At 54.9% G+C, this 20,481-nt stretch overlaps 1 protein-coding gene across 4 annotated transcripts; it reads left to right on the top strand.

The window, feature by feature from the left end:
• Window positions 1-7: 7 nt before the first annotated feature.
• CIDEA (cell death inducing DFFA like effector a) lies at window positions 8-18,590 on the top strand. 4 transcript variants are annotated; one of them, XM_027088741.1, is made up of 7 exons: window positions 19-118; window positions 344-346; window positions 965-1,021; window positions 12,218-12,362; window positions 13,055-13,201; window positions 15,955-16,136; window positions 18,203-18,590. In XM_027088741.1, the coding sequence occupies exons 3-7, from the start codon at window positions 1,002-1,004 to the stop codon at window positions 18,348-18,350; spliced, it is 642 nt and encodes a 213-aa protein (XP_026944542.1). In that variant the 5' UTR covers window positions 19-118; window positions 344-346; window positions 965-1,001; the 3' UTR covers window positions 18,351-18,590. The 4 variants fall into 4 exon arrangements, with proteins under 4 accessions (XP_026944544.1, XP_026944542.1, XP_026944541.1 ...); XM_027088743.1 differs by lacking the exons at window positions 344-346; window positions 965-1,021 and having other exon boundaries at window positions 8-118; XM_027088740.1 differs by lacking the exons at window positions 19-118; window positions 344-346; window positions 965-1,021 and adding an exon at window positions 4,109-5,059.
• The last annotated feature ends 1,891 nt before the right edge of the window (window positions 18,591-20,481 follow it).

The raw sequence follows: 20,481 nt of genomic DNA, 5'->3' as shown, positions 1-20,481 counted from the left end.
TCGCCTATTTCCCCAAACGACCCCCAAAATCCACAGGCTCTTTAGGGAAGTTTGCATGTGACAGCCCAGAGGTGACATGCTTGCTATCTGCCTGCCACGGGTGATGAAAACAACTTCAGTAATTATCACGTCAGTATTTAAAATCCGAGACATGGGTCAGACTGAAGAAAACCAAACGTCTAAAATGCTGTGTTAAAATGTTTTTGTGATCGGTTTAACGAAGAAAATTATTTTCTGGGCCTTATTTTTTTCCTCTTTAGGAGGAGGAATTATATATAAGAATAATTCTAATGAGGATATTCACTGGCTGGCTACGTGTCTTTTCTGAAGTTTAAAAGTTGAGGAAGTCAGTCTTAGGATGGAGGAAATTCCAGCCCATGCTTAGCTTTCTCCCTCGTGTTCCTAATTTGCAGTCAACAATAATTAAAGAGTATTTAGGGGCTTCCCTGGTGGCGCAGTGGTTGACAGTCCACCTGCCGGTGCAGGGGACACGGGTTCGTGCCCCGGTCCAGGAAGATCCCACATGCCGCGGAGCGGCTGGGCCCGTGAGCCATGGCCGCTCAGCCTGCGCGTCCGGAGCCTGTGCTCCGCAGTGGGAGAGGCCACAACAGTGAGAGGCCCACGTACTGCGAAAAAAAAAAAAGTATTTAGAGCGGCCCTGGCACCTAAACTCCGGGGCTCGGCCTGTGCAATGACCCAGGCACTTTCACCAAACCACACCCTGGAGAGCCCTCGGTAAGCCCACCGGCCCTGCTCCCCTCTGTGGACACTGTGGGCCTCAGAGCCCATGACGCCGACCCCCCTGTGCCACCTGCTGCTCACAGGGCAGGTGCACTAGGCCAGCTCACGCACCTGGTGGAGCCCAGGGGGCCTCCCAGGGGGTAATTCCCTCCCCAAGCCAATCCCCAGAGGCCTCACCTCCACCTCCCCTTGGGTTACTGATTGATACATTCGCTATCTTTAGGAAGTTTTCTGATCTGATCTGAATGGGGTGACAGGTGATGTCCCGAAAGGCACACAGGTAAAGGGCTCAGACACGTGAGGACTGGGGTCTCCTTTGGGACTAGGGCGTCTCATGCCTGCTGTGCATGAGGACCCACCTTTGATACCCACACAAGGACCACAGGCTGCATGCAGGTGGGGAGCCTCAGCGGCCACTTGGTGCCCCTGCCACCCCTCGGGGCCTCGAATCTCCCCTGCACCCCGACCAGTGTCCGGCCCCTCGTTGACCCCCACTGAAGGCACACCGTCCTCCAGAGACCACCCCCCACGCTGGGATCCTTCAGCTTCCGTCTCAGCTCTGGCTTTCACCTGTGGGTCCGCGAATAACCAAGGAGGCTTCTGTGTGGTGGTGTCAGGACTCAGATCCCTGTCTTGTCCTGCCCCCGCCTCCAGGTGAGGTGGCTCTGGTTCCCTTCTGGGCACCAGCATCGTCCCCACCACCACCACCGCCAAGCCAGTGTGGCCTCTAGACATCAGGCTCCATCTGGTGGCCCCTGTGCCCCACCTGACCAGCCAGCCCAAGCTCCCTCTGTTGGGACACCGCCAGCTGTCCTAGCTGGTGGATTGTACGACCACATGTAGGACGTTATTCTCTTCACACCTTGTGTTCTAGAATCAATGAAAACAATACAGCGAAGTAGGGAAGCAGCTTCTCTCCGTGCAGGACCACAGCTCTGCGAAGCTTGAGCACCACAGGTGCAGAGCGTCTAACCACAGGATCTTATCCCAAGGTGGTGGGAGGACACGAGAGATGGGAGCCGTCCCAGGGCCGTGGCTGCAGGGCACATGCAGCCCCACTTTGCTGTGCGGATCTGGGGAAATCGTGCGTTTCTGGTGGCAGCTCCCGCCTAACCCCCTGTGGTGCACCTGAGCGGGCTCTGCGGTCACGCACGGATTCATGACGCGTCGGCAGGGCCCCACGAGCCGTCCCCGCCCTGGGCATGTGCTGGGCACGCGGAAAGGCACGTGACCGCTCCCACAGGCTCTGAAGAGACCTCGCGGACGGTGATGCCGCCACAGTCTGGTCCTGTACAGGGCTCCATGTTGTGTATGAGCTCGCAAACCTCGGTGCCTCCACAGTGGTGTCACCAGTCTGCCCGTTGGCAGCCTTGGCTGGAGAGTATTCATGCAAAGCCTAGGCTGTGGGACGGGGGTCCAAGGGCCGGGGCGGGGCGGGGGGGGGGGCGGGCGGCGGGCGGCAGGACAGCAGGCAAAGCAGCAGCCAGACGCCCAGGCGGCCGGGTTGGTGGCCAGAGGAAGAGCTGTTTACAGCCACCAGGCAGCTGGTGGCAGGTCCCCCCTCCCCCACCTTGGCGGGTACGCCACATGTGGAGCCAAATGGGGCCAGAGTGGACATGTGGGGCAAGAGGGTTGGAGCTGCCACTCCCAGCCGTCCAGAGTCTCATCCCTGGGCACACGGATGGCCTTTGCTGTCTGTCAGCTTCGAGAAAAGCCTCAGCTTCTGCTCACCCTGATCACTGCCATGGCTCGAAGCTGGCATGGGTGTGTCCTGGTCTTGCACCAGCTCTGACAGATTTCTGGTTGGCAGCAAGACCAGTGCAGAAAAGGAAGGAAAAGGTCTGGGCCACCCTGGTTTTCTATTTTTAAAAAACATGATGCCATATCTGTACACTGGTGTTCACAGTGGCACTATTCACAGTGGCCAGGAGAGGGAGGCTACCCAAGTGTCCATCAATGGCTGATGAATAAATGGAATGTGGTCCATCCACACAGTGAGGTATTATTCAGCCTTAGAAAGGAAGGAAATCGTGACCACTGCTACCACGTGGATGAACAGGTGTGACTAGGAGTCACTTTTATTTCATTAGGAGAGGTGACATCACTATGGTGTGTGTGACAACGTTCTGGTTTCTTCAGAGATGCAGGTTGAAGGATTTGATGTGAAGGGGTTCAAATAAAAATACAGATTAAAAGAACAAGCAAATATGTCAAAATGTTAACGGTGATTGAATCCAGGCACTGGGTATAAGGATGCTCATGGCATGTTCTTTCTATAGGTCTTTATATTTTTTTAAAGGTTTTTTAAAATTTTATTTATTTTTGGCTGCATTGGGTCTTCGTTGCTGCTCGCGGGCTTTCTCTAGTTGCAGGGAGTGGGAGCTACTCTTGTTTGTGGTGCGCGGGCTTCTCATTGCGGTGGCTTCTCTTGTCGCGGAGCATGGGCTCTAGTCGCATGGGCTTCAGTAGTTGTGGCACGTGGGCTCAGTAGTTGGCATGTGGGCCCTAGAGCACAGGCTCAGTAGTTGTGGCGCATGGGCTTAGTTCCTCCACGGCATGTGGGATCTTCCTGGACCAGGGATCAAACCCATGTTCCCTGCATTAGCAGGTGGATTCTTAACCACTGTGCCACCAGGGAAGTCCCTATATGTCTTTTTTTTTTTTTTTTTTTTTTGGGTACACGGGCCTCTCACTGTTGTGGCCTCTCCCATTGTGGAGTACAGGCTCTGGACGCGCAGGCTCAGCAGCCATGGCTTATGGGCCCAGCCGCTCTGCGGCATGTGGGATCTTCCCGGACCGGGGCACGAACCCGTGTCCCCTGAATTGGCAGGCAGACTCTCAACCACTGTGCCACCAGGGAAGCCCCCCTATATGTCTTTATATTTGAAATTTTTTACAATAAAAAGTTTTTAAAGAGGGGAGTTGAATTGGCTGGACCCACTTTCTCATTTGTCAAACTGCGTGTCTAGTCTGGTAGGGCTGCGCTGACAGAATGCTGTACACAGGGTGGCTTATTATGAATGGCTGAGATTTACTGCCCATGGTTCTGGAGGCTGGAAGTCCCAGATCAGGGGCCAGCAGGGCCGGGTTCTAGTGACACCTCCTCCTGGTTCATGGCTGGCCATCCTCTCCCTCAGAAGGGGTGAGGGAGCTCTCTGGACCCTCTTTTATAAGGACATTAATCCCATCCATGGGGGCTCCGGCCTCACAATCTAAGCACCTCCCAAAGCCCACCTTCTAGTGCTATCACCCTGGGCATTAGGGTTTCAATATATGAGTGTGGGGTGGACACAAACATTCAGACCACGGCAGGGGCCCCGGGGCTCTGGGCAGGAACCACCTTGCCTGGGGCTGGGGTTAGGCAAGGAAATTGCTTTTGGCTCCACCCTCATCTCGGTGACACCAGTGACCCTCAGGGCAAGACATGTGTTTGTCTCTGTGACTAAAGGGAGGGGGAGCGGGTAGAAGGGCCTGCTGTGCTGGTCAAGTGAGTCCTGGACTGAGGCAGAGGTCAGGTCACAGCTCTTTGGAAACCGGCTCCTCGCAGCAGCACGGGCAGCAGGCTGACAAGGCGAGGGCCAGTCACCCTGCGTGCAGGGCGGCGCTGGACGCTTTCATCCCGGTTTACCCCTTTTAAAGCGCCAGGGTTGGGAGACCACCCCACTCCTTAACCCGCTCAACAGAGTCCGCTCCAAGTTCGCAATTAAGAGCTATGGAATCCCTGACAGCTCCGCCCCTTCTGGGGTCTGAACAGGCGCTATTGGATCTTCCCATCCCGAGGGCTATGCAAGTAGGACCCGGGTTACCCCCTCGCCCTGGCTCGGTGTTTCTCTCGCCTTCCCTACTCTGAGAAAGTCCCTTCCCTGTAGCTAAAGGACTGTGAAGTCCTCGGGGTCCTTCACCTCCTCTACCCCCTGTCCCGGCCGCGAGACAGCCTGGCGGGTTGGCCCTGAGGGCGGGTCCTCGCCCCAAAGGCAGCGGCTGGCGCGGCCCTGGGGGACCTGCGTGCATCCCGCCCCACGGTCTCCCGAATCCTGGGGCCACACCAGCCTTTCCACAGCCGAGGCCACGCTGCCAGCGTGGTGGTGTCCCCGACTGCCCCAACCTCCGACAGGCCGACCGGCGACCCCCTATAGCTCGCGGAGCGGCTGGGCTCTGGAAAGTGGCGACTGTCGTCCTCCGCGGTCTCCGCAGCCCAAGGGGCGTGGACGCGGGCGGGGCCGGCAGCGGCGCTTTAAGAGGCTGCGCCCGGGGAGGCCGGCCCCACAGCGACCCGAGCGATGGACATGGCCCGGGACTGCGCCGGAGCCCTCCTCAGGCTAGTGCCCCGCGGGCCTGCGACCCCGCCGCCTTCGGGCCCCTCGTTTCCCCGCCCCCTCTCGGCCCCCTGCGCCCCAGGCGCCCCTTGTCCCCGCGAGCCCCGCATCCCCCTGCCCCCTTCGTCCCCCTGCGCCCCGGTCCTCCTGCGCCTCCTGCGCCTCTCACCGCGGCGCCCCTTGTCCTCGTGCGTCCCGCTCTCCCTGCGCTCCCCCACCCCCGCGACCCCTGCGCCCAGGCGCCCAGCCGGAGCCCGCGCGCGATCCCTTCCCCGCTTCCGGCCGGCCGCCAGCGCCAGGTGTGGCTCCCGAGGTGCGCGGGCGTCCGCGGAACAGGTGACCGTGGTGAGTGCGGAGTGGCTGCATTTGTAGCCGCGACCGCCGCGGATGCAGACGGGGCCCGTCCCTGGAGGCCCGGGCGCGCGCGCGGCCAGGCTTCTCGGGGTCCCGGACCGCGGTGCGAGCTGGGGCGAGACGAGGGGCGTTGGTGGGGACGCTGGGCGGCCTCCAGGCGGCCAGCTGACCCTCAGGGCCGCGCGGGCTCCGGCTCCGAGCGTGGTGGGCTAACCGGGGCGCGCCCGGGCCTGGACGCTCCCTGACCGTGCTGACTGAGCCCCCAGGTTTGTAAGGAGGAGTTTGGGGGGAAGTGGTGACGCTTTGGGGGACGGAGAGGGGTAGAGGGGCCCGCGGACGCCCGCCGCCTCCTCTCCCGGTCCACGCGCCCGTGATCCAGGCCCTGCATCACTTTTTTTCCATTCTTGGGTTCATCTTCACACCCAGGAAACCCAAACCAATCCTTGTCTGTAAAATCCTAAAGATATTGGGTGGCAGTAACTTTACAGACTTGGGGGAGGAATCCTGCTTCTCTGAAGATCTCCTTGAGTTCTTTAAAATGCAGGTTTTCTGAGGTGACTGGGCTGGAGGGATGGGGTGGGTGAGAGAGAGGGGAGTGTGATCTGTAAGCTTCTGAACCTGGGTCTTTAAAGGGGGATCTGTGCCAGGCCCAAGGTTAGAGAGAGCCGCCAAGATGGAAGGGGGCGCTGTCTGCCGCTTGGACTTTCTCTTTAAAAACAGGACCCCAGGAAGGTGAGAAACAGACATTTTCATGCATCTTCACTGATGTGGTTTAGGCCTAAGGGGAAGACCCTTGGTTTCTTCCTCTACCTCTAGCTTCACTCGCCCCCCAGTCCCACTCCCAAGGGTAGCAACTGCTGACAGTTTGTAATGCATCCTCCAAACTTTTCTCCCATGGACCTCTCCGAGGTCCTCCCAGCACTGAGCTGGCAGGCCAAGTTGAAAGGACTGTGAGGGGGCCCTAAGCCCTGGCTGGTGTGGCCTGCAGCGGGAGGAGACGAGGCCTGAAGAATTAAGGCTGCCCCTGCCTTTGTACCTAACCCTACAGCACAATCCCAAACCCAAAACGTCTCTGTGTGAGGTGGAAGCGACTTGCTTCTGAAATGTTGGCAGATGAGCACATGGGGAAGGACTGATCTGCTTAGACAGCCCTGAGTGCAGGGCTCTGGGAGGGAGCTAGGGACCACCTGTGGGGACTCACTGTCATTGGGTTCCTGCTTGAGAACTGAGCTGCTCTAATTCTTGGTACCCCACCTGCTTCTGCACCATCTGTAACACTTGCTGAAAGCAAAACTTTTGTCTTCTGCCTTCTTTAAAGCCGAGTCCAGGCTGTAGACCCAGCAGCTACAGCCCAAGGTTTCCTGGCTCAGCTCTGGACACCCAGGATGTCCATAGGGTGTGTGTTGCTACAGAGGAAGCCTGCTCTGACGTTGTGTTCTGGCTTTGTTAACATTCACACTGACCCTGAGGTTGTTACAGAGCTGATTTCCTTTACACTTTGTGCAAAATAGCTGCTTTTGTAGCTATTTAGTACCTCTTTCCTTGAACAAGGAACTCTAGGTTTTGAAGAGCTGCCCTTTCAGTACAAATTTGACCAGTCTTGTTAGTGATGCAAGCGAGGAATTGACTTTTCTACAAGTCGATCTCTCAGGTTACTGACGCTTACTCCTTCGTGGTCTACACTCTTATTTTAATAATATTCAAAGTGTTCAAAGACTTCACGGTCATGTATTGGATATGCTTTCTAGCCAAGCATTTTGCTGGGTGGGTCAAGGCACAGCCGGGAGCTGCCACAGTCCCGCCGTGGGGCTCCCAGTGGGGCCCACGTGTCCCATGTGTTGCTTGTCATGAGCCGGGCCCGCGGGGGAGCAGGAAGCCTCGCAGGGGCCAACACTCCTCTGCTTCCTGCCGCGGTGAGACCCCACCACCCCTGAGACTGTCCCTCAGCCACTGTCCCTGCAGCTCTTGGAGGCCCCGCCAAGCCTGATGGATGCTTTCCAAGGCCTGCCCCTTCTCTGCATTCCCATGGGGTCACACTTCCCTTCCCTGCACTGTCCTTGTCACCCGGCTTTGGGCACAGAGCTCTGTCTGAGCTTTATCTCTTCACGTGGGCCCTCCTTGTCCACCTGACAGCCTGTTCCCAGGCCTGCTTTTCTCCCCCAGCGCTTTCAGAACAAACATCAGTCCAGAAGGTGGCCTCGAAAGACGCCTTCTTGGGACCTGTGGGCCAGCTTTGTTCCACTGCAGCGGGGTTCACGTCCACTGTCAGTCTGTGCCTGTTCCTTCATTTCCTCTACGAGTTGAGGACTTCTCACTCCCTCCTGGAAAAATACAGAGACTTCCCTGTTCCTTCACTTCTGGGAGATACACACCCTCACAATTTTCCAGAATGTTCTATGAAGTCTGACTTTTCTTATCGTCTTGATTTCCCCAAACAATCGATTTCCTTGAAGAGCCTGTTTCCTTGGGGTTTTTTTTTCCGTGTACTGAGCCATTTCCCTTCCTGTTTTGTGTGATTGCCTGCACGTTCCCAGGGATGAGAGGGCGGCCAGCATGAGGGGTTGCCAAAAGCTGGATTCTAAGTCTTCTTAGTGCTCCTGTGACCACTTCGATGTAGTACAGCATTCAGGGGGAATAGCAACACATTTTCAGCCTTGGTCTAGTGGCCAGTGACATAAATGATCCCATTAAGAGGACCAGAATTGAGCTGGATTAATATGTTGCTTTGTTCTTGTACCTGGTTGTCCCTGCTGTTCCTTTCGCTGGAGCAGAGTAATCAGACGTAGTATATTTAGTGTACCTAAGATAGCATTTAACCCCTTTTTACATCATCTATAAGGTAGTCTTGATTATATATAATTCAGTGCATCAAATCACTCATCCTGTTCCTTGGAAAGAATGGCTCATGCCTGCAGGGCCTTTTTAGGTGGCTCCTAAGCCTTTTCTCCAACAGTGACCCAGTTCTCTGTTGGGAAACGTACGGCGTAAGAACAGCAACAACTGGACTTCCTTCCTTATTGAGATCGGCTATCTCAGGGCAGCGAGGGGGGAAGGCCCCGGGAGTGACTGCCAGCACTTAATCTGGTCAGAAGTTAAAAGACTATGAGGGCTTTGTGGTGGGCGGAGCTAGGTCAGTGGATCACCTGGGGGCTCACAAAGGTGGCGATGAGGAGATACAGACCAGACTAACTGTGTCAGAGCTGTTCAGCCCAGGGCATGCCATTGGCCCCACACAGGGCCCGGGCCCAGGTTCCAAGACGTGAACTTTGTCCTCCCACCCTCCCACTTCTATGGTTGGCCCTAGCCTGTCTTTTACTCGGGGACAAAGGAATGACTCCCTGCTCTGGGGGGAGGGAGGCTCTTGCTGGCAGGCCCCGGGCTCCCCGCACCAGAAGAGGGTTTCACCAGTGGGCAACCTCCCCGCCCCACCCCCACCCCGCGACTCTGACGATCCTTCCCTCCACGCCCTGAGCCTCCCTGGTACTCAGCTGCGATGCTCGCCTTTGGCCTGGTCAGGCAGTGTGCTGGTACCTTTCTTTTCTCCTCACCGTGAGTTCAAGTTTCCTATGATGCTATGATCAGGTTGAGAACAGAGCCAGGTCCCAGCTGGGAAGCATTGTGTGGATAATCCTCGCTGCCTTATCCACCGGGTTGCCAGGGAGGACTCTGAGCGTCAGCCCAGCATAACATGGGCCCCTGGTTGTCGTGTTGTGTAATGAGGAGCCTGTGTAACTCCCTGGAACTGGGGCAGAGGTCTGGCGGCTGTGTGCCAGGCCCCCACAGGGTTGGTTCAGCCCTGGTCTCCCTCGCTGGGCCGCTCTAATTCTGGTGGGAGAGCTGTGTGGGGACCACTGGCTAGGCATAGTCCCCTTACAGCCGCCACGCTGGCCTCAGGCTGGGTGGTGACCCTGGAGAGGAGCTGTGGGTGTCCTCCCAGCCCACAGCTCTTCTTCACTGGCTCTGGCCAATGTTTACTGCTTGGGACTTGAATTTCAGAGAGATTCCTTATTAACTGGGTGACCTTGAGAAACCACTCTGAGCCTCAGTTTTCTCACCTGAGAAATGGGGTAATACTTTCCTTGTAAGGTTTTGATGAAATTAGTTAATATATTAAAAAAGCCAGGACTTCCCTGGTGGCGCAGTGGTTGAGAGTCCGCCTGCCGGTGCAGGGGACACGGGTTCGTGCCCTGGTCCAGGAAGATCCCACATGCCGCAGAGCGGCTGGGCCAGTGAGCCATGGCCGCTGAGCCTGCGCGTCCGGAGCCTGTGCTCCGCAACGGGAGAGGCCACAACAGTGAGAGGCCCGCGTACCGCAAAAAAAAAAAAAAAAAAGCCAGCACAGGGCTTCCCTGGTGGCACAGTGGTTAAGAATCCAATCCACCTGCCAATACAGGGGACACAGGTTTGAGCCCTGGTCTGGGAAGATCCCACATGCCGTGGAGCAGCTAAGCCCGTGTGCCACAACTACTGAGCCTGTGCTCTAGAGCCCGAGAGCCATAACTACTGAGCCCGTGAGCCACAACTATGAAGCCCACACACCTAGAGACCATGCCCCATAACAAGAGAAGCCACCGCAATGAGAAGCCTGTGCACCACAATGAAAGGAGTCCCCGCTCACCGCAGCTAGAGAAAGCCCGTGCGCAGCAACGAAGATGCAATGCAGCCAAAAATAAAAATAAATAAATAAATGTATAAAAAGCCAGCACGTTGCTGGCTATGGCAGGTGCTCGGATGCCTGCAGTCACGAGGCACAAGCCCGATGCCGGCTAAATATGCATCACACCAAATTCTTGCTGACAATCTAGGTAAAGAGGTTGTGACACCAATTCTAGCATGTAAGGATGGGGGAGGGGCTTCCCACACAGCACCAAGCATTTCTCAGTCTCTGGCAGGGTGTCCAGGGAAGGCAGATTCTTTACCACTGGACCACCAGGGAAGTCCCTGAACTCAGTTCTGGCACCATCTACCCAGAGACGGCATCAGATTCCACAGGGTGAGGGCTCAGCCCCACAAGACTGCCCCCCGCCCGCCCCCCGCACTTCAGATGCCAGTCGCAAGTCCAGGTTGTCACCTTTGTCCATAAGGAAAGTCCAGTCTAGTTGGAGAAATAAAGCATAGATAGATAAATGACTGTGTGTGTGAGATTATATATATATATATATATACACACATATGTATATAGATGCAGGTGTGTGTATATATAGTATATATATATATGCAGGTGGCCTACACTGGCAAACAGAGCAGGTATTCCTAGAATTTTAACCTTCGTAGAGTTACTCTAGACAAACTGCTATAAGTGTCAGAAAGCAGTGATGTCCTCACTTTGTATCTTCTTCAAGGTTGTCCCCCAAAATAAAGCCCTTTGTTTCCTTCTCCTGATTGTCACTGAACAAGGATTTGTCCAGATAGTCACCACCTATTTGAGCGCTGTTCAGGGTTGGGGGACAGTGCCATGACAGGTGCTAGTCCCTCGGGGTCTGAGGAGATTGAGTGTCCAACATTTATCACAGTGGCCAGCACAAAGCAGGACCTGGGACATTGCTGATTTCTGTTTATATTGTGAATAATTTCTCTACAGATACATTCCTGATATAAAAACATCCACTGTCCAGGGTGGAGCTCCTCCCTCAGTACCAGACTGGTCGCCACAGAGACTGAAAACCCCCTTCCAGCCCCACCAACAAGGCGCATCTGGTTCCCTCCAGAGTTATTTAGACAACTTCTTGCATGTGGGTTTAAGAGCACTGGTGTCAAAGGTGGTTCTGCATTTCTTTGATTGTTGTGAAATCTTCACCTCTTCACTGATATGCAGGCTCTTCTTATTCCTTCTTAGCCTGTGGCGTCTAGATCACCTTTCTGAGGCAGAGACCAGGTGCCTGGTCTAAATCCCAGCTCTGACCTGTGGGGCCTGCTCTCTGGTCTGAGTTTCTTCACCTGTAAATTGAGAAAACTAGGTTTTTTGAGGATTGAGTTAATACATATAAAGCAAAATATGTGTATGTTAAAAAAAAAAACTACTGAAGTTACTACTTATCAGCTGTTTTTAATTTATCCTTCACTTTATGACTTTTTAGTATTTGCTAGGTAACAAAACTTTAATAATCAAGGCTTGGGGATTTTTTTCTCAGAAAATTGTCTTGATTTGGTTTTCCTACGTTGTTTTCTTTTCCTATGTTAGTTCTTTTTTTGTGGTGAATTGTTAAATTAATTCTTTGATAAATGTGGAACTCACTCCAAAGTGCCACATGACAGACATACAATCTGAAGCGGTTGGTTTTCCAGCCGCAGTGATTACAGGGTTCTGCTGTTCCTCATTTATCCTAATCTCAAAAAATTGGTTTATTGCTATAGTGAACACTATCTGGCTTTTAAATTTCTGGCTTTGTTGTATCATGCAGATATGTAACTATTTGTGTGTGTGCCTAATTCTTTAACTCTGTTCGGTTACTACACGGCCTGGAGAAATCATTTTCTTAGATTTTTCAGCTCTAAAACCCATGTTTGCAGAATATAATTGTTATTTCTCTTTTGATGACCTTACCTTTCCTTCTCAAACAGTTACTGCAAGGGCTTTGAATGTTCTGGTAAAAATGGGTGTAACGATGATTGTATTTTTTAATTTTATGTATTTGTTTGTTCCTTGGATGTCAGGTACACAATTTTTAATCATCCCCAACCATTGGCTTCCTTTCTTTTAGGTGCAAATGTTAAGCTTGTCTTATTTCTGTGTACTTCAAACCTCTCTTTAAAGACTCTGCTTTAAAGTAACATTAATTTGTTTTTACTTTTCCCTCCATTTCTAGGCCCCTGACGTTTATGGGGTCGCAGACGAAGAAGGTGCTGCTCACACCCCTCATGCGTCCCGCTCGCCCCTTCCGGGTCTCCAACCATGACAGGAGCAGCCGCCGAGGGGTGACCGCCAGCAGCCTGCAGGAGCTCCTCATCAAGGTACCCCACCAGCCCACATGGGTCCCAGAACAAGCCAGTGCAAGACAGAGGGTCTGTGTCCTGGCCTCGGAGGGTCTGGGGAAGCCTTCTGACATTAAAGGGAATATTGCTGTGTCCCTGTCCCATAAAAGACTTAGGTACAGAGACAAAAACCTTCAAAGTAGCCATCAATTGATAATGTGGCTTTGGTTCTTTGACAGGGGGAATATGGGAGGCAGCAACTGTAGAAATCTGGTTTTGGTTATAAAGGCCAGGGACGAATTGTCCTTAATCTAAAACAGCGTCCTCGATGGCCAGATAAAGAAGAATCATAGACTCATAGGAGACGAGAAATGAGAATCCAACATGCCGTCTCTGAAGCGACAGAGATGTCGGCTCTTTAAGTATCACAGATACAGGGTCGTTCTTTTTATTTGTCCAAATAAGCAGGACATTTTAGAAACTGAATATTATTCAGTGTAACCCCTTATCTCACGTCGTTGAAACCTCTGAAGAAGTTAGGTCCATTTGATTTTTTAACTTCTCTTTTCCAAGCAAAGGCTGAGTCATAGACACCAGGTAAGGTACATCTTTACCATTTAAAACCCTCAAAATTGGCCAACACTTCTGGAACCATGATTTAGTTGATGCCATGGATGGGTCCAAACAGAGTCTCTCACTTCACCCCGTGACGCTGGTGTGTTCTAACCTAGACCCTGGATGCCCTGGTTATTGCCAGCGGACTGGTCACGTTGGTGTTGGAGGAGGACGGCACCGTGGTGGACACGGAGGCGTTCTTCCAGACCCTGGGGGACAACACGCACCTCATGGTCCTGGAGAAGGGACAGAAGTGGACACCGGTAAGTGTGTTGTCTGGGCAGCTTCTGGGAAGGCTTCTCACCTATGGAAGTGTGGTCCCCACTTTGGGGTTGACTGGCCCACTTTCCAAATACTTCCTTTGTGTTCACCTGATAACTGGATCTCCTACCCTCCAGGGATGCTTTCAACTATTTCTAGGAAACTTGGCATCTTTATGAACCTGGACTGTGTGATTTAGAGCCAGTAATTCTGAGGGTCAGGCTTTGGCCAGTGAGGGGCTGCAGATCCGGTTAGAGTGTGTGGATATGACCTGCGACCACTCACTGTCTGTGACCTCAGGAGAAGGCGAGCTGACACAACTGGTAAAATTAGGGAGGGGCGTGTGGTGTAAACACAGTGATTTAGGCAAGCAAAGAGGTAGAATAAAGGGTTTTATTTCTGAGAAAACTATAGGTTATATATCTTGGAAAACACTCCCACCATAAAGCACCTAAAAATGTAAAGCAAAATATTCAAACGTCTTTTTATATGCCTAACTGACCTTCAAGAAAGGGAAATCCTCAGAATCCAACGTTTTATGGAAACCAGGATCCAGAGAGGGAAGCTGGCGTCTCCGCTGTGGGCAGACAGTGACCCCAGCTCTGCTGGACGCTGGGAGGACAGCTGCCCAGAGCTCTCTCCTGAGCACCTGGCCTCAAGCTGCCCCCCTGAGGCTTTAGGGACTGCTGAGTCCCAAACCACGCAAGCTGGAGTGTAGTTCACAGAGACCCGAGGAGGAAGCATCAGTGGACGGAGTTTATTCACTGATGCTCATGACCCAGCTCGTCCCTCTCTCCGGCCCCCATGACCCACGTCCTCATCCCCAGAACCCAGGAACGTGTCACTTTACGTGGCAAAGGGGACTTGGCATGGGGTGATGATCCTGGATTGCCTGGTGGGGCGGTGTCATCACAGGGTCCTTGTAAGGGGGACACAGAAGGGTCAGCGAGGGCGGAAGCAGAGAGAGGAGTGACTGGAAGACGGGCCACGGGCTGAGGGACAGAGGCGCCCTGGAGCCGGGACGGCAGCCCCAGCAGGACAGCCTGCGGCTCACTCAGGACCTCCAACCCCCAGAACTGTCAGAGCATGAGTCTGTGTTGCTTTCAGCCACTCAGCTTGTGGCCATTGGTCCCAGCAGCCCCAGGAAACTAATTCAGAAGGAAAGGGTCTGTTCTGTTTGTTTTGCGAGTGAAATTCTCTTTTACTTAGTGGGGGTGTCAGTTGCCATGTGACAGGTTGAAGCCCCCGCGTGGTGGGCGCTGAGCTGGGGGTCAGGGTGGTGACAGGAAGCTGTGGACGAGAGTGGCACCGATATGGTGGTTCTCTGGGTGGGAGGAGGCTTCTCTGTCTGGTAACAGCCTGGTTGACGTGAGTCTTATGCGGGGTCTTAGGCGTCTGGACCTCCTTCCTGCAGGGATCGTAAGTCCTGCCCCACTTGTAGGGGTTCCTAGGTGAGGCTACTTGACTTGACGTGGCCAGAACTTCCAAGAAGTAGCCGCCAGGGGTCTCCCTTCCTCAATCCAAAGCTTTGGAGCCTGTCCCGTGGGGAGCAGGTCCTCAGAGCATCTTCAGGGGTCTCCTGGGTCCAGATGATGGAAACCATACCCCCCGTTAGGTCCCGAGTTTGGGGAGGCATCTCGATTTTGACTCAAGATCAAGGATGTTGGGGGAGAGAGATTAAAACTTTCATGCGTCAGAGAGGAGCTGTGTCAGGGGCTCAGGTGGAACTCACCCCTTGATTCTATAATCTTAATTTTTACCAACGTTTCCTAAACGACAGACATACCCCCTCCGAGGCAGCAGGACCTCGGTGCGTTAGTTGATGGGCTGCAACCATCATGTGTCCAAGTGGGTGGGGGGGGGCGGGGGGCGGGAAGAGAAGAGGGGCTCTAGCAAGAAGGGTTTGGGTGCTTTTAGGGGAATTTATGGTTTAAATTCAAATTTAGTAGATTTTTGTCAGAGAAGTTAACACTCACAGCCTCAACTACTCCCAACACCTAAGGTTCATGAAAGTTGTACCTCTATTTGAATCCTGGACACTGCAGGACCATGTTGCAGCAAACCCACCAGGACGTGTGCCTGGGACATATACCTGGGATGCGTACCTGGGACAGCTTTGTTCTCTCTTGTTTCTTCTCAAAGCTTCTGTGGGAAGACTGTTTATAAACCTGGGATTTATAGAGGTCTCTGACCTTCTTTCCCAACCACAAGGGTCTCAGGTAGACCGAGACTAGGTCCCACTAGTGTCCGCAAGAGGCCAACCTTCCTCCAGGTCAGGAACTAGAAATCGGGGGAGCCCACGATTTATCACACGCCACCAGCCCTGGCTTAGCCGTGGATTCTGGCACTCTCCATGGTGCCTCTCGTACGGCGGGAATAGCGTGCCCGCTGGCCGTCAGGTGGGCTGTGGCACGGTCATCAGCAGGCGGCCGTGTGGCCCTAGGTGACCAGGGTGAGTGCATTTCCACCTCAAGTCACCGGCACAACTGTCCACTGACCCCTGGACCCTGAAGCCGAATCACACTCATCTCCAGTCACTGAACAGAGCAGCTTGGAGGAGGGTACTTTCTTATGGGTTTGGACCCCATGGCAACGTAAGCACACTGCTCTGCTGAAAACATTCCTCGAATAGTTAGCAGCTTAGTCACAGATTTTAAGCTGACAGGACAGCTGAAACCAGCCTAAAACCAGAGGCACAGGATTTGTTGGTCACAGCGGGGCCAGTGCTGCAGGCTGTCTTCCTCCACCGCTCTAGGGTGCTACCTACATCCCAGCCCGCCAGCCGCCAAAGAGACAGGGGATCGCGAGAGTAACCTTCGACTTGTACAAGCTGAACCCCAAGGATGTCATCGGCTGCCTCAACGTGAAAGCCACTATGTACGAGATGTACTCGGTGTCCTACGACATCCATTGCCCGGGGCTCAAGGCCCTGCTGAGGTAACAGACTTGGGGACCAGAGAGTCTGGACATGGCGGCAGCCCATCCCCATCCCCTCGAGCCCCGGCCTGACTCTCACTCGTGTTGTCATAAAAACTCTTACGCCACAGACTTACTCAGAAAACAAAAACTTGAGGCAAAATACATAGTTTTCTCCAAAGACCAATAAATACGAAATGGAAAGAAAACCTAAATAATGACCTAAATAATAAATAGAAGAACCAAATTCCTTTTAAAAGCTAGAGCTGTGCATTTAAAAACCTTATTTCTCAGCAATGACAGCTAAAACCAGAGCCAGGGAGATTCTGACCTGGTTTGTACAGATTAGCCCCCAAACCTGGATGAGGACTCGCACACGTAGTTCTGTGTTACGGAACTTGAACCTGGTGGGCAGGAGGCGCTGGCCTTGCCCCTCTCCACGCACTGCCAGGGCACCCCTACCCCACAGGCCAGGCCTGGAGAAGACAGGTCCCGATCTGTACCCCAAAACAGTTTGAACAGATTCTCTATGTGCACCAGGAACACTCCTGACACCCGGCCTGTGAGCCCTGCACCAGGGGCTCCCACCCAGCCTTGCTTCTGAGCAGCCAGCTGTGTGACCTTTAACAGGTTACTCAACTTCTCTGAGCCTCAGTTTCATCATCTTTAAAATGAGGAGTTTGCTTCCAAGTTCTCTGATCGCATAGGCCCTAAATACACCTGCTTCCAGCCCTCCGTTAATCTGTCACTGAGCCTCTAAAGAAGGGATTCGGGTTGGGGGGATGCAGGGAGAGGGTGACAGGAACAGGAGGTCTTTGAAGTTCGCCTAGGAGGTGCCACGTGACACCTGATGCCCCCTGCACAACTCCCTGGCAGGGCCTGCCTGTTTCTCTGGGGCGCTGGTCCCCTCCTTCCGCTGTCCCAGGACGGCTTCCCTGAGGGAAGCATGGGGCAGGGTAGTATGGGCAGGGAACGAGGCTTTCCTCATTATGGAAATGAGGCTGGTCCTTCTGACGGGGCTGCACGCCCAGTACATGGTCATGCGGGCAGACGGTGGCTTCCTTTGGCCTCCTTTCCCACCCAGAGTCACCGAGGCCCAGTCCCAGACAACAGTTACTGTCCTGCTGCTGGAATCTGGACCGCCGCCCCCCATTCCCCAGTGATCTTCCTCTTTTTGCTGAGACAGGAAAGAACAGCTTGATTGCTTGAGTTTTCAAGTGAGACGGGAGAGTTACAACAACTTAGATAAGTGTAAAGAAAGTGAACCCACCTAAGCAAAATCTTTCCCGAGAGACGACCCAGCCTTCTTGTCACTGATTCTCACCGTCTGGTGGATCTGAGGGTGGTGCGAGCAGCTGCAGGAGGCACCCAGATATGAGGCTTTGCCGGCCAGGCCCCGCGGGGACGCCAGAAATGGAGGTCCCCCTACCAGTGCGGTCGAGCCCCTGGTTCCTTGTGAAGGGACGGACCTTAAAATGCGTGGAATTCCTCAGCTTTGGACTTGGTAGAGGATAAGAATTTGAGTTAGAGCTATTTTTTAGTCTGAAACAACACGAATGCCAGGTCAGCCTTGGGCTCAGATGCCCAGGGTCGAGTCGGGGTGTCCTGTCCGCCCTAAGCGAACTGGGTCACAGGGTCACAACGGCAGGTGTGTTGAGTCCCCTCCAGCCTGGGGTTCCTTTCACCCCGACTCAACTGAGTTCAGCAACAAGCTCCACAGCCCCGGCAAGGCCGCCAGGGTTAGCAAGCGGCCAAAGGAGGACAGAGCCTGTGCTGCCTGGGCCGCCCACTCAGCATGTTCCAGTGACTTTGTGACAGGCCACATTCGGGAGAGGCCAGGGGATGAGTGGTCCAAGGCCAGTGGCAGGGGAGCTGCTGGAAACGCAGAGTCCCAGGTCCCACCCAGACCTCCAGAACCGGCGCCCGCATCTCAGCGATGGGGGGCTGTGCCCTGGGAGCTGGGACCGGAAAGTGCTGGGATGTGGGCTGTGTGGCCCTGAGCGCATGTGGGGGTGGGAGTGGGGAACCCCTGTCCTCTGCCCCACAGGCTGGACCGCCACCCCGCCCGACCGCCCCATCTCTTGCAGGAGCCTGCTGTTGTTCCTGTCTCACACCGCCCAAATGACCGGTCAGTGTCTCGTCCACACGGGCACCTACATGCTCCGAGTGCTGGCTGACACAGAGGAGCGGGCGGTGCCCAGCCCGCGCCCTCGCCGGGGGATCACGAGTGGATAGGGGTGCACAGTGCAGAGTCTCCGCTGACCTCAACCCCGCAGGTCCCTCTCCAGGGACGCATTCGGAAGACGCTGTGTTCCCACCACGTGTCCCCTGCTCAGGAAAGAAAAGGGGCCTGAGGGCACTGCCAGGGGCCAGGCGGTGGAGGCCCCCTGGGTGGGGATGGGGTGGGGGGACGCGGGCAGCATGAGGCCTGCGGCTCCACAATAAACCAGTCAAGAGAGTCGCTGTGATACCGCACTTCTTCCTCCTGTCTTCTTCATGTCAGAAAAGCACACCTCACAGAAGCAAAACTCAGCCAGAGATGCTCTGCTAACACGTGCAATCACTTTTAAGTCTGTCAGGAGACAGGAGGGTCAGATGTTACTGTGGGGTTTTATGTCGGTCCTGAATGAGCCCAGTGACCTGAAAGCCTGTGGATCTGAATTTTTGGAGGTGATCAAGCCGCGCTGGCAACCTTTCCTTAAAACAAAGCTGCTCCAAAGTGGGGCCTGATGCAGGGCGGGCGTGGCCGAGTCAGGCGGGACCCCAGGCCACGAGGGATGCGGGCTGAGCCCGACCACACGGCTCGGGAGGGGGCAGTGCGGCTCCCGGGGGGAAACGGGGCGCTGCTGCTAGACTAGGAGACCCGCAGGAGCCAGGTGCCATTCGGATCTGTGGTTTTCCTCCTAAGAAACGCTGCCACAGAGTCCTGTCCCCTTCCTGGCTGACAACCCAGGACAGTGGGAGACACCACAACTTGTCCCAGAAGCACAGAACCGCCTGCAGTCAGACCCCTGGGCCCGGACTCGTGCTCCCCCGCCCCCGCCCCCATCACAGCCTGGATCCCCTCGGACCCCTGCTATGCCGACCTGACTCCCACCCATTCCCTGCTTCACACGCCCAGCAGCAGGGCTGGGAGCCCAGGACCGCAGGCAGGAGGGGCAGAAGTAAAGGAATTGCAGCCGCATTCCTCAGAGCACAGCCTCTTTTTCAAACAGAGCAAAATAAAAAAGGCATCTCAGGGCCCCCTTCCCCTCCTGCTCGGCTTCTGGGGGAAATGCAGCGGGGGGTGGGGGGGAGGTTGGCAGAGGTGGGTGGTGCTGCCACCGGCTCCGCGGGCTCTGCTGTGAGCGCTTCCCTTACAAGGAGCTCGGCTGGAAGCCCTTCCCGAGCGAGGGAGGAGGACGGAAATGGCTTTCCGGCACCTTCCGCTGGGCGGCTCCTGCCTCTCACTGACCAAGGGCTGCATCACTTCCCAGGGATTTGGCCTCCTGGAGAGGGGCGGCCCGGCTTCCAAAAAAGGAATTTTCCCTCAGTGCCCTGATGCCTTGACTCAGCCCTCTCTCTGACTCAGCGCCCTTTCCCCCTTTCCTTACTGCGTCCAGGGGCTCCCTGGCCTGTTCTAAGGGGGATTAAGCAGGAGGAGAATGTGGAACGGACAGGGGTCTTAGAAGCGGGTTACAGTCAGAAGAAGGACGGCTTAGAGTCTGGGAGTTTCTGAACGAGCTCCTCCACAACAGCCTGCATCCGCCCATGGGCCTCCTGTCTCCCGCTCCTGTGTGATGAATAAATTGTGTGCAAAAAGGACACTCTGGACGTTTCCTCTCTCCTTTCTGCCATCTTCCTCTCTGGGGATGCGGGTTCCTTTCTCCGATGATTGATGATCGTAGTTTCTACAAAGGAGCTATATTTTGCTCTAGCAGTTTTCAGTCTGCGGCAGGGATCCCGGGGCCTCGTCACCAGCAGGAGCCCAGTGCTTTCTCTGGGCGCTGCGCCCTCCCTTCTGTGCAGTGAGGCCCGCAGCTGGCCAGAGCTTCCGACCCGCACGCCTGGGGGCTCCCCTCCCAGCCCACCACCCAGACCCCGGTGACGGCAGACAGAGCAGGGCTGGCCTCAGGGCTCCAGAGATGGAGAGGAAGCCGGGCACCACGTCGCCCTGAGCTGCGACAGGTAAAGGCATCCTTTTTCCTCTCCGTGTCCTCAGGCCACATTTCCAGCATCCCCAGAACGGTCAAGGGCAGGGCCGGTGTGCCCAGCTGTCCAGCTGTCACCACCTGCTGTGGGATTCCTCAGGCCTGCTGAGGCCGGCCAGGCCTGTCCAGGAGGCAGATGGCCACATAAAAATAGTCGGGGGCCTCGAGGTGCCACT

Source organism: Aethalodelphis obliquidens, unplaced genomic scaffold (assembly GCF_003676395.1).
Source record: "Aethalodelphis obliquidens isolate GAN/ISIS:26980383/991018 unplaced genomic scaffold, ASM367639v1 scaffold63, whole genome shotgun sequence".
In the NCBI taxonomy this organism is placed as follows: domain Eukaryota; kingdom Metazoa; phylum Chordata; class Mammalia; order Artiodactyla; family Delphinidae; genus Aethalodelphis; species Aethalodelphis obliquidens.
The sequence above is the reverse complement of the archived record's forward strand: the minus strand, read 5'-3'. Positions and strand labels throughout refer to the sequence as shown.

Excerpts from the sequence above, each read along its gene's own strand:
- CIDEA (XM_027088740.1), top strand. The coding sequence starts at position 5,022 with ATGGACATGGCCCGGGACTGCGCCGGAGCCCTCCTCAG. Across the intron at positions 12,363-13,054 it reads TGCAGGAGCTCCTCATCAAG|ACCCTGGATGCCCTGGTTAT; the intron begins GTACCCCACCAG and ends GTTCTAACCTAG. Across the intron at positions 13,202-15,954 it reads AGGGACAGAAGTGGACACCG|GGTGCTACCTACATCCCAGC; the intron begins GTAAGTGTGTTG and ends CCACCGCTCTAG.